Below are 14,082 nucleotides of genomic sequence, written 5' to 3' on the forward strand. Positions count from 1 at the left end.
AATCTAAAATCAATTACTAGGCGATCCCCATTTTAACGGGGGAGTGTATGAATTAGAGATAGAATTCACCATCGGAAACAACGCTTTTATGTTTTCTAATTAACAGTTCTATGACAATACTGAAATATGTGTTTCAGTATATTGGCTAACAAGATGCTAATAGTAGTTTGAAAGTGTTTATTTCACGTTTATTCTGAAAGGCTTGGTTATCCTAGGTGTTTTAACTCTATTTCATCTCCACAGATATGGACGTCCGCTCCGCCCGACTCTGGCTGGGCCTCGCCCTGGCCACCCTCTTGTTCCCACACTCCACCCCGGACCCTTCCAGAGCCCACGACCGCCGCAAGAGGTTCATCTGGCTGACCAATGATGGTCGTATTGCGCTACCTCCAGGCTCTAGTCTCACCATCACGCCCTCCTTGGCCCTACCCTTCGTCCGGTACCCGCCCGAGGGCTTCCTGTCCAACATGTCCATCAGTATACCGTTCACCAGTAAGTGGAGAACATACTATTACTATTATTAGTTTTATATCATTACTATTTAAAATAGCACGCATTCAACTAAGAATGAAGAAATAGTGCAGAAAGGAGGTATATTTTTTGTGGAGAACTGGTTTAACTTGCTGTGTCACCACTAATAGTATGTGATTTTTTCCATAGTTATTTCACCACTATATGATTATTATAAATGTTTTAGCTAAAAAAAACCGGAAATTTGCTAGACTTACAAATCTAAAAGTATAGTTCAAAAGTTTAAGTACAAAGAAGAAGTGGCATTGACTATGGAGAGTAATAGATCTCACGGCAATTTTTAAGTTTTAGTTCGATTTCGATTGAAAATTAGTATGATTGCATTGACATTGTGGCTTGTTTCTATCAATTACCGATTTACGCTGGGTTCACCAACTATTTATCCGAACAACACTAAAAATATGACTTATTGCAAGTAATATCAGCTATTAGGGATCAAAGTATCGAAAACTAACAGAATAAATACAATGTTGAAAAACACAATGTGAGCTTCTTATCCAGTTAAAGGATAGGGTGTATATTTATGTACAGTCTCCAAAGGCAATAGTTGCAGTTACTGACACACTTTGTCATTGGTTATTCAAACTTTTTCTTGACTCACTCTACAAATCGATATTCATCCCTCATAGATAGTCAGGTAAATTATACTACGTGGTTTTACACTGTGGTTTTGTACTTCCATGCAGTAATTAGCACACATATTTGAAACAATACAAAATAAAACATTATTGGATTTCCTAATTACCAAAGCTAGATTAACGCTGAACATGTGATTTTCAGTTCTCTTCGACAGCTTGGGTCTGACGGACAACCAGAACCCCTACGGAGTGTTGCCGCCAATATTCGCGCGTAGTCTGGGCCGCATGTCAGGCAGTCTTCTAGCAGACTATATAGCACAGCTGCTGGAACACAAGAGAGGCAAGCGAGCGGCGCCTGAGAGGCCTCCATATGACGCTTTTCATGGAGGCGAGAGGTAAATAAATAGGTCTCAATGGTTTGGGAATATATATACAAAAACTGAGACAATTTATGCCGCAGTTTTTAATTCTCGCAATGTTTGAGCCATAGGCCAGAATTATCAAGTGTTAAGTTACTTTACTTGTAGCAGGCTTAGTCAAACATGTAAGTAAAATGTATTTGTATGATTTAGATAACCAACTATTGACTTATGGGGATAGGGGCCTACAATGAGTATGTGTGTCAAAAATTCTTATTTTTACAGATCCAGCAATTCAACTGAATAATTTAACGACAAATTATTTCGTATATTACAGTTTTATTCTATACCTATTGGTTACTTAACATTGATAAGGGTTGATTGCAAACCGTATCCTTTATTCGTTAATAACTTAATCCTTATTGGACTTAACTGCTTAAATTCATTACTTATATAAAAAATTTACTGATTGCAATACAAATATAAAAAAATCAAAACCTGCGGCTTTCTTACCAGAAAACCTAGGAACTCATTTAACCAAAGTTATTTCTATTGGAAGTGCATCTCAGTGAACATTTCCTTTAATTACTAAACGGAGCTCTACATGTTCCAGGGCCATCTTGTACACTATAGCTGAAGAGTTTCTGGAGAACTTTGGCATGGATGGTCACGCGTGTTTACTGAGGGCGATATGCGAAGTCCACGGCCAGCCTGATCACAAGTACGGCCTGCTTGGAGAAGTCGTCAAACTGTTCTTCACGTAAGTGCATTCTCATCACTGTTTTCCTTGTGTTTATTTTGATGTTCATAGTTTAATATTTTAAACATAAGTATGTTTGAAGTAGAGTAGTTGGAAGAGTATATAAGTTTTTTTATGCAACAAATAAACAAGTAAAATAGGTTATTTATAAATGCACCCTAAATCTTAGCTTAAACCATTCTTAACGAATATTTTTATTCAAGGAAGGTCATCTCAGCCCCCTAAGAGACAAATCAATATAAGTTTAAACCCTCACCATGAAAGGTTTTGGGTATATAATGTTGTAATTTCTAACTTTCATGTTCACCTTGCCTGCCTAATTTGTTAATAACATATGGTTAAATGTTATATTGTTATGAGTTTGTTTAAATTTTGACCTGTTTACATTCAGTTGTTGTACTCTATCTTTTTCCCAACTAAATTAGTTTTATGTTAACTGTATCATTTATATAATCAGGGAATTGACTGCTGCAGCTTAACTCTGTCATTTCCCCAACATCATATAAGTTGGGTTTAAACCCTTAAGAGTTACGCCTACTCACAACGGTTCGCGACCGGGGTAAAAGCCCACTCCAGGAGAGCATCATGCTATTTGGTTTAGCTATTTTAAAATACTAAATACAGGGACATGAATATTAAAGAACAAAATTTGTCATTATGTCCTATACTCTTGTTCTTGAAAGGATGCCTTGATCAGTGTTTCTATACGAAATACATCTTGCGCTTACTTGATTTACCAAACCTCTTACCTATCATATGTTGCTTCCTAGGGCCAGTAAGTCTCCTTACGCTCATCTCCTGGACGACTACGTGGACGCTGAGAGGACGGGAATGGAGGACGGAGAATGCTGGAAGTTTTACAAGGCGTGTTCCAAATCACTCTTTCACTACCCGAGCAGAAACAAGTACAAGTAAGTACATATGAATAACAAGTGTTCAATGATAAGGGCATTCTTTACGTGAGGAAGTGGCCAAAAATTTAGTTTTGTTAATATCTAATGTCAAACTTTTTGTAGCATCAATAATTGAAAGCCCAGTGACAAATGCCATCTGAGTCCTGAATAGACATCCTCTGAAAGAAACTAGCAGATTTGAAGATGAGCACTTTATCCACTTTTGCTACCTAGAGAATATGTTGGCTACTTAAGTTTATGTACAAAGTAATCAATGTAACTGCCCCGCCGTTTCCTAAAAAAAACTATGATGTTTAAAGACAAATTTTATGGAATTGTACAGTTTTGTATTACAGTTAAAATATGACTGCATAATTATAAATTTATAATCATAAAGACGAAGGGAGCTAACCCTTCAGAAAAAAACTGAAGGCATCAGTTTCATTAAATACAAAATCTTTTAATGTAATGAAATTTAAAACTACTGATCAAGAGCATTCTTGTCAACCCTCTTACTTGAAAAATCGTACGGTACTCGTAATATTTTTAAACCCACTAAACAACAGTGTCGCCCCAAGCAATTCATAGAGATTACTGTATTTATAAACCCTAAGTGCCCCAAGTTCAGGAAGTGGCCCAGTGATACATATTCTCTACTCCAACCACATTCCCAACCCGTCCAATCAGCTGCTGGTCAGTTATACGTGTAATCAACAAGACTACCAACACATCTGACCGCCTATTTCCGGTTTTCTCGCTAGTTAAGATGATATGAATGGGGTTTGCAAATATCCCTTCAGGGAAGTTTTGGTGGTAGACCTAGATTCTGGACCACTTACTTTTTTCGCACCAAAAAAAGGCTGTGGTTTAGGCTGTGTGAATGTGGAAACGAAGTGAGAGCTTATTTAGTTTTTGAGTTGACAGTAAAAATGTTACCCATCACGAGGTCAAAAGGGGCTCAACTGTTCAATCATGTAGAGTTTTTTTAGAGTTGTGGGGGAACGAATGAAGTGGCGATTGGTTTCTTAGTTTGGTAATTAACAACGCTAGAGCTGTTGAAACTTATATGAATAAAAGAGTCCCTTTAAAAGTTTTCACCAGGTAATCTGGACTATTTGTAGCGTAAGTATGCCCGAATAATGTCAGCAAATTTACCCAATAGGTAAGTGATGAAGAGGTCTATCTTTCCCCCATTTTGCTTTATTTTCGCTCCCCTCACTACCCAAAGATGTCTCTCTTGAAAGGTTTGAGTCTACAGCTCCACCGTCGGTAGATATTTGATTAGACCTGACCCTCACAGACGTAAAAATGTCCATAGCAAAGTTCTCTGACTTTCTAGCATTTGGATGAAACGTATGGGGAAAAGGTTTATTGGATTAGATCACGGAACGTTTGGTTTACAGCCAAATTTTATTGATTTTTTCTCAAATATGATAGTTTATATCCTAAATGCAAAACGTCCCTTTGGTTTTATACTATCCAGAATGGCTTACTTACTGTAGTTTACCTTTGATCTGAATGTCTCTCCTAAAATTATTAGAAACTAAAAGATGTTAAATTTTTCAGAGACCCACAGCATTCTGAGGAGGAAGAAGAAGAAACCTCAAAACCTATAGCGGACACATCCTGGTACAAAGGAAGTTCCGCGCCAAAACCGACGGCGTATCAAAACTCTGTGTACAGTGATAAGAAGAAACCAGGGACGAAAAAGATAATATCACCACCTGATAAGCGGTTCATGTGATGAAACGTGAATCTTAGAAAATGGCAATTAGATGTGTGATAGCAAGGTTAGTGAATTACAGTCAAGTTATGTGCCAACGGTATAGTGGACCAATAGTTTGGGCGCTTCTGTGACCAGTGTTAGTTGATAGGACTATACTTCAAGACTACTTTGTGTTGACCAGAGTATACTTAGTGAAACAGGTTGAGGGTGAGGGGAAATAAGTATACTTAAGCTAGTCATCGCCATTGGTTGTTTACTTTGTATGCGTCAAGGTGGAAATTTCACTTGAAATCATTTTAATGCCTGACATATCAGTAGTGTTGAATTATTGTGTAATGAACTGCTGGAATACAAATGTAAAAGAAACTGTTACCCCTTGGTGCTAAACATGATGTTTTATTTTATAAGTATGCTGATACTTAAATTCAATTTTAAAATGTTTATCCAACGGAAGATTTCTTTCTCTCCTATAAATTTTTGGTTGAGTGCCCAAAACAGTTTCTTAAAACACATATTACTTTATTTTCTCATTTTAAGTTTTTTTTTCTCTAGTTGCAGCTTAAAACTCTTGTATCACGTTATAAGAAATGTCTGTTTAGAACTTGTACTACAAAGTTCACTTTCAAGTTACAAAACCAATTTATTTTGTCTCTTTATTTATCTCTTATTTGTTCTGCCGGAACATATATTTCCATTGCTCGGAATAATAGACCATTTCCAATTACATAATAAAATAATTCCTCCTGACAATATAATTTTTAATGTATTGGAAATAAAAATAATTCAATCAAGGCTTTGTTCTAATTTATAAAGCTTAATTCTGTGATTGTACCTACTTGAAATTTAAACACTTTTAGAGTATAATTTGTCTTAGTTTTACTTAATTTTTCATCCAGCTTTAATCTAAAATGTTATAGTCGTATTTATACTTATAGTTGTTCTTCACTTGTAGCTAGCTTTAATAGAACAATCAAGAAAGTTATTGTAATGGTAACATTATGTAATAGTAGATAATATTTATCAGCAATAAGAATAAACTTCTAGTTTGTGTCATGAAGTTAAATCAAAACTTTAAATATATTTATGAATGTCAATATGTAAATATTGTTAATATTCTGCCTATACAATTAAGTGTTCCCGTTATCTAGTTACTTGTACGAACTCTACTTAAATAAATAAATATAACGTATCCGTAAGTATTTTTTAAATAACAATTTTTTTACATTTGATCTAAAAAATTATATCAATAACTATAATTCATTGAACTAAAAACTATTACTTTATGTTTTAAATCTTTGCAACTGTTATATTACTGTTTTTATTTCATAAAAAGTAATTTCTATTTTTACAATGTTATTTTTAGGAATTTGAAATTTTTAGGTACCTTAAATCTTAACGAAACCATATTTTTCTTGATATTTATTTATTTATTAGTTGAACTCTGTTTAGTTTCATGACTGTTATTATTTATATTTTTTCTTGGTGTTATTCTTTGTTGTTAACCGTAGTAATTTATTGTAGTTGATTATTGAATTATTTATTTTATGTACATTTTATAAATACATATTGACATGTTACAATTGCTCATATTTTTCTTATCCTAAAATACTGGTATTAGGATTTTACAACAAAAGGAGAATAGAAACACTAAGATAAATATAATATTTTTACTGTGAACCTACATATACACTGATCCAAGGCTTTAGACAGTAGTCATACCTTCATAAGTCATTTTTCTTAAATTTAAATATCGTTAATAATAATTCATATGCCGTAAACTGTATGGTTTTGTAAGTCAGCTCATGAAATTGCTTTCGTCTTCATTTGCCAGAAAAAAAAAACACCTTTGCGTTATGTTGTACGACTGTTTTGGTAGTTCAAAGATAGCTAGATGCAATAGATGATATGTCACTAATCCAATTATAAATTCGAGTTCACATTACCGTTTGGTTTACGTTTTGTTAAGTCTATAATTTCTTTATTTATATTTAGGAGAACACAGTCACAGCTACCAATCAATCCAAGCATGCTTTTACCTGAAGTACCCAACAGCGTTGTCGCAAAATGGGATCGTAAAAAATGGCAGTATAAGAATCAGTATGATCGAGGAACAAAGGAACTTTCCCCTTTAAAAACTGGCCAAGATGTTTGGGTAAAACAAAGACCTCAGCTGGAAAATGAACCCTGGGTAGAAAATCTGAATTTTATCCTTCAAAAGTCTGTTCGCAAAACAAATATTATAATAGTAAAATATAGTTGACTGTAGTTTTTAGCAGAGATGTTTTGGACACATCAAGTTGTAGCTTTAGCTGACAAGTTAGTAGTTGGAAGATGGCAGAAGAGGTTTTGCCTAGTCACAGAGAAGGTTCATAGTGACCCAGTAAAACAAAAAATTAATAATATCTATTACTAACTCCTTTACTAATGGAGAGATGGGTTGAGCTGGTCAAGTTGTAGCTTTGACAGTTGGAAGTTGGCAGAAGTCTCGCCTAAACTACGTCGATGGTTTCTGGTGACCCGCCAACAGAACCAACGGTAGGTCAGGACCGAGACCGCATTGCAGCCAACACCCAACTAATGGTATTACCACTAGAGAGACGAGTGAACTTGCCATAAATGCTTCCAAGTGTATCACAATCTCACTAAATCTTGTATTAAAAATGATATAGCCATTTGAGTATAATAATTTGCAGATATTTTCTTCCAAATATATACAAAATAGATACAAACAACTCTTAACATTACATAATTATAAACCATTCACAATGTATTGGTACTGTTAAATTTTATTATCAACAAGCATTACTATTTGACCTTTTTATAGTTTAGTATTTTAATCTTTTTTTCTGAGTCACAGTTTCTAAAAATCTAAAGTAATATTGTATTAAAACGTAGCGCCATCTATAATCATAAAACAACTATCCTGTTTTCCAGAAAAAAATAAGTTTTTTACGAATGATCTCTATTTGTGTATGAGAGTGGTCACCAGAAATTTTGGTGTTGGTTATCAGAAATGTTATGTTTTTCAAATAAAAGGTTTACGAAGTGAAAGTTATTTGCCCAGCTATAGAGAAGCTGTTAACTGAACAGCTCTTAATATATTTAAAAAAATAAATAAAAAAAAACTCCAACTACCATAAATGAATCGAAACACATTACAATTGCAGTAGTTAAGACAACAATAAGAGCAAAAGTTTATTTGTACGAGTTTTGGTATTTGTGTTTTAAATTTACTGTGAAAAACAGTAAGTTTTTCGTCTCGTGTATAAAATATGCACCAGACATGGTCGTCACCCGGTTTACGGGTCTTGTATAAGGTTCACTGAACATCTTTCTGTGTACACCAGAAAATGTCTTCAGTATATGAAAAGCTTAATACGAAGTTAGAAATGTTTCGGGATGTGTATCATGTTTGATCTCACAAAGCACCGTACAGATGATCGGAAATACGGAGTTACTTGAATTAAATTATTTCACCTTGCGCTTATTCAGAAGTTATAGCACTAAAATGTATTGTTGATATCAGATCTAACCACTTCACCTTGAGCTTGTTTAGAAGTTATAGCACCAAAATATATTGTTGTTATCAGATCTAACCACTAACACAGTATTTTATTTGTAAACATTTTGTGACCGAATAGTTTGAAGAAGGCTTGCTGTAAGGACACCTATAAAGTAAAATAGGGTTGTCTTAGGTACACATATTCACTGCATTCTTAGATATATTCACTGCATCTGCGTTGAATATATCCCTTGGAGAAACTTCTCTATACTAAAGATCTCTCTCCTTTGTAGCCATACGATGACAAATAGCAGTTAGAAAAATTGTATTTGTAGTGTTGCAGCTAATTAATGAGATGGACTTTTTCACTCATCAAAAAGAGTGTAGAAATACTAATAAAATTTTGCTGTGACTGTTCTGAGTATGATGTATTAAATTTTAATAGTGTCAAACCTAAGAATTAAACCCAATTGATAAACTTCTCGAATTTAATGATTTTTATATACAACCAAATGATAAATAAATATTTATAGATAACTTCGAGTTTATTTAAGTTTTTTCTATTGCAAAATACTGGTTACAGATAATTTAACTTTATATTTCTACCTGTTTATCGTACACCAATCAATGACTTTTGTCAAACAATACGTTAAATTGTCAAGTTAAAAATAAAGCAATTTAAATTAGATTTCAAAGAAATATTGGTTAAATGACTTATCATGATACTTGTAGGAAAACTAATAAAGCAACTACTAAGAGTAAGATTTATTTCATAACCCTCAATAACTACTGTAACAAATCAATTTAGTCTTGCAACTACACAAGTACGAAGAGTTTAATAACTAATTTTACTTATTGCCAGAAAACCTAATACAATAGTGTTAAGACTACTTAGATAAGATAGATTATACTATTTAATATAGCCTATTTTATTTTGAAAGACAATCGTTCGACTAATTTATTTGAGATAAGGGTGGTGAACAAACAAAGCAATACAAACGTGCGGCCATCAGCATACGTCAACGTGTCACAAACAAACGGTTTGTATGTAGAACAGGCTTGAGCTCGCAGAACTACATTGACGTAGGCCTTCGTAAAGCGTTAACGTTATAATAATTTGAAAATTAACTATTTGTTTGGGAGTAAAATTGTTCACTATAAGTGGAGAAATGCATGAGTGGAGATAGTACTCAAATATGATTATAATATTTTTTTTAATAACTTTCATTGCCAAATAATGCAATCATGTACATCTTCTTTTGGTAGCCCCTTGTTTGCAAAAATGGAGTAATTATGATTTTATGGTATGTTATTAGGATACATCAGAGTAATGTAAAATCAAGTTTGCAGCATCTAAAGACACAAAAAACGAGTGAGGGTTAAAAGGATACTTTTTGGCCGTTTGGTGAACTATATTTTTAGTCATATTGCCTCAAAAACTAAGCTAAAAAACTAAATGTTTTTGTATGTAAAATTCAATAACCTCTCAAAACGACTTCCAGCTTGTTTTCAATTCTGCTAATGCAAATAAGCAGCTCTGTTTAGTAAGTGATTCAATCATTTCGTCTATTACGATTGTGTTAAGTACTATACCCTCGATTAGTCGAGTGATCGACCACAATAGGCTAAAACTTTACCTAATAAATCAATCGAAAAATAATTTCGATCGATATGATTGCCAAATTCGAAATTTACAACTGCTTATAACAGCTGATTTTTACTCGCCTAGAGATTAAAAAAGATTTTTACCTGGGGAAATACTTTATACCAGCAAAGAATGCATTAACAATTATATCAAGTTTTGGAGCTGTTTAAACATTTATTTTATAGCATCAATGATTTTAATTTTATTACCTATTTATAGTTTCGTTAATTTAGCTGAAATTTTCTTTACTTAATAGAATTGCCTTTTTAGTAATATCATTTACTATATAATATAGCCAATGGTAATATTAAAATATGTTTAGTATTGTATTTTATTGTATTTAGGATTACTTTAGCGCCCCGCCTACAAAAGCGGCAACACCAACGCTGTACCCACATTGCATTCACTCTTTGGAAGGCGCTCTCAATGGTTGTCGTGGCAAATGTGGCTGTTTTCAGTATTCATTGGCAAAACATAGTTCAGAGTCTAACTTTGGCAAATTTAGATCAGCTACAGAAAGATCTGAGGTGAGGGGTTTTCAAAGTAAACATTTATTGGTGCCCGTGGAAACCATTAAGAAACTCAAAAACACAAAGTTTACATTCGCGTTTAAAAACTGACTAATGCATTTATTTTACAACTCTACACAGCTGGTTTTAACAAATTACATATACAATCCAGAAAACAGCCATTTCTTTTTCAAAATATATTTTAAGCCATGTTTGTAAACAACAGAAAGGTAAACATTGATGACGTCTTTGTTAACAAAATGTCTACCCTTATTTACGAATAATACTCAAATAATTTAAAGTAATACCTAACTGGCATTTGACCATAACATTTTACATAAAAAAAATATGATATATCGTTTTGTTACACAGACTGCTTGAATTAAGCCAAAAAGCATACAGTTTAAAAACTATGTTTTGCACTGTTTATTTTTTGCATCTGTTTTTTTTTTATATTTCTTAGTCTATATAATAAAATCAACGGCAAGTGTGTAAATATAAATGCACTTTAAATACACTATATATAATCAAATCAACCCTAAGTGTTTTTCTCGTGTACTGTTTATACATGAAGCAGCTGTTCATCTAAGTTGTTTATTGGTGTTTTGTTTACAGTGATCAATAATGTTGATCTAAAAAACAAAGCAATAGAGACATTTTTTTGTTAAGAAATGTTGTATTTTTGTTCGTAATTGTGTTGAATGGCTTTCCAAACGATATAATAGAACTTCAAATGCCAAGACACCTTTCCTTATGATGCCAAGAAAAAGTCCAAGGAACATCCAAGTATTACTTTAGGTCAAATGAATAGAAGGTATGTAAATTATGCAATACATTTTAAAGATGAAGCTATAAGTAGGTACTGTTGGAAAGGTAATGCTGAATTTCGATTATTAAAATCACCACCAGCTAATATTAAAAGAGCGATACCAGGTTGAAAACATTTTTAAATGCATTCTACATCAATAATACGACTGTCAATTTGAAATTAATTTTGTTACCATTATAGTGGATTTAATTTTGGCCCGGGCAACGCCAGGTATTGCTGCTATTTGATTTTTATAGATGGTATTTAAAAAAATAAGTGATTGCTATATTTTAGTTTGTTCTTAAATTATTTAAAAATAATGAATGAACAAGATAAAGTATAGTTTCCTAAATATATCCTTTACATCCCTAAATTATGTTTCCTAAATCGCCCAAGTGGTTACTTAAAGAATTGTTGATCGGACGCATGCTCGATACAGCAGTGTTGCCGCGCGTCCCATAAATATCGTGGTGGTACCATAATTACTATACAATATCTGGTTCTTTGCTGACTTTTACTATGGATTTAATATTTAGTTAAAGGCTGGATAATGAGAGCACAAAGAAAATATAAACAACTTTACAATTACAAAATACCTCCAAACATAAAAGACACTTTGTAGTTACAAAATCTTTTTGTACATAAAAACAATGAATGATCCCACCACACTATTGTTTAGCTTTATTTGTAATCAGTGGAAATATATTTATTTTCCTTTTAAGAACAAACTTGGTAAAAATGGGAATCGGAAACTTTTACAGCCCCTCATCTGACGTAGTCAACATTTTTTAATATATTGTATTAGGCTATATTAGACCTTTTTCGGACAATTTCTTTCTACAAATATGATAAGAGAAATAAATACAACATTCAAAGGCAGCATTTTTACTTTTAGGGTTTTTATACTTCTAAATTTGAGTTAATTTTGTAAAACCACTTTAAGGTAAAATGTTTACACAAACAACATGGATATTTGTTTGGATTCTAATTATAAAAATTACACCAAGCCATATAAATAACTTTAAAATTTCTAATCCTAGGTTTTATATTCAATACATTTGAAACTGTTCATGCTGAACATGTCAGATTATCCTAAATGAATATTGGAATTAAAAACCGGGTTATCCAATCAATAATGAGGGAGAATGTATAAAGTTTTTTGCTACCTAACTCTAATTGTTACAATTTATTTATCAGTAGAAAATAAATCAGCAAACATTTTCAACAAACTAAATTTATCTTACCCACCCTTAGAAGAACAATATAGTTTTCCTAAAGCGTACCATAATTTTCCCATAAACAATAATTTTCCGCGACCGCACCATAATTTTCCAATGCCCCATAATTTCTCCGCAGCTGCTGCAGCCTCAGTCTCTGCGCGGCAGTGCGATGGTGAGCCTCCGTTACTTGCTGACGGTGCTGACGCTAGGCTCAGCGGTGTTCAGCACGGACTCAGTAAAGCTCTACAATGTCAGCGTGCTGATGGCTTCCCGTCTGGACTCCCCATTCGACCTGGAGAGGTGCGGACCTGCCATTGACCTGGCCCTGGAGGAGATCAACGACAAGTTCCTCAGCCATCACAACATCAAGCTGCAGAAAGTTCAGGAGAGGTTGGTGGATTCTGTCATTAGTGTAACATTCACTTGGAAGTAATCCTTTAGTACTACGGATATATGCTTCAGGATGATATCATTGATTGTGAATACACTTCTGTCAAGTAGACATACATATACATATACATGTTATATTAGTAGTAGAGGTGAGTTTAACAGAGACACTGGAATAAACTGAGTGTCTTGTCATTTCTCTGGGGTGATGAATATGCCAAAATAATAGAGTAACTTACTGAATGCTACGAAATACTTAAAATAATAAGAATTGTAATCACTTGATTTATTATCATTATACAGTGAGAAAAGTAAAATAGATAAATAAAATAAGCAAAAATTAAAAAAAAAAATCTCTAAATTGCATATCTTACTATCGTATTCAATAGCAATATTTATCACCAAATAATGGAACTTTTATAACAGATCTCTTGATTTATGTATATTATTTCACGTTCACGTTTTTGGTATTTTTTTCGGGGGGGGGGGGGGGGTTCATGTGAACGACCCAACCACTGTTTTTACTTCTACATAACGCAGACCTTTTTTGTTATAATAATTAATTGATAGCCCATTGGCAAATCACATCTGAGCCCAGTATCGAAATAAAAAAGGATTTGGTTTAACTAAGCCATCGACAGATAGTGTGAATTTGTTCTTTTCTCTTATTGGGACTTATCGCCACACTAACAAAATTAACTTGAATGCTTCATGATTCAAATGGTCCATTAATACATAAAGTATTGTTCGTTACATTAGCATGTGCAAGAACAAAATATTCTGATTAAATGGATCCATTCGTCGCCCCACATACATATTCCAGAACTTATTCTCAAAGACACAAATCACTCAAGTACAGACAGCAGAAGTTGTAGTTCGAGTTGGCCTTTTGTACAGAATAACGAGTTGTGTTTAAGAGACAATCTAGTATAAAGGAACTAAACCGTATAATAGACTAATGTTGATGGACTGAATGCCATTGATGGTGTTGACATAATATTTCGACATGATGTTAATTATTAAACCGGGTAACTGGGAGACGCACGAAGCATGTTTTAGTTTGGTTATATTTGTATACATCGTTGATGAGCTTGCATCCATTTAATTGGACATCTCCAAAAATCAAGGTGAACAGTTGAACAGTTGGTTAAAATATATTTTTTA

The 14,082-nt window shown here is 33.3% G+C and overlaps 2 protein-coding genes across 2 annotated transcripts in view; both read left to right on the forward strand.

Moving 5' to 3' along the window:
• The first annotated feature begins 219 nt into the window (after window positions 1-219).
• On the forward strand, window positions 220-5,196 carry LOC128997189 (uncharacterized). The gene is made up of 5 exons (XM_054422785.1): window positions 220-492; window positions 1,312-1,504; window positions 2,082-2,228; window positions 2,999-3,139; window positions 4,688-5,196. The coding sequence occupies exons 1-5, from the start codon at window positions 246-248 to the stop codon at window positions 4,863-4,865; spliced, it is 906 nt and encodes a 301-aa protein (XP_054278760.1). The 5' UTR covers window positions 220-245; the 3' UTR covers window positions 4,866-5,196.
• Window positions 5,197-7,349: 2,153 nt separating this feature from the next.
• LOC128996552 (atrial natriuretic peptide receptor 1-like) overlaps window positions 7,350-14,082 on the forward strand; it is a 59,646-nt gene continuing 52,913 nt past the window's right edge. The window contains exons 1-2 of the mRNA XM_054421941.1: window positions 7,350-7,382; window positions 12,668-12,921. Of these exons, the coding sequence (XP_054277916.1) occupies window positions 7,350-7,382; window positions 12,668-12,921 (287 nt within the window). The remainder of the gene's footprint in view (window positions 7,383-12,667; window positions 12,922-14,082) is intronic.

The sequence above is a fragment of the Macrosteles quadrilineatus genome, unplaced genomic scaffold, assembly GCF_028750875.1.
Source record: "Macrosteles quadrilineatus isolate MER2022 unplaced genomic scaffold, UCM_ALF_1.0 Scaffold_6__1_contigs__length_79288215, whole genome shotgun sequence".
In the NCBI taxonomy this organism is placed as follows: Eukaryota; Metazoa; Arthropoda; class Insecta; order Hemiptera; family Cicadellidae; genus Macrosteles; species Macrosteles quadrilineatus.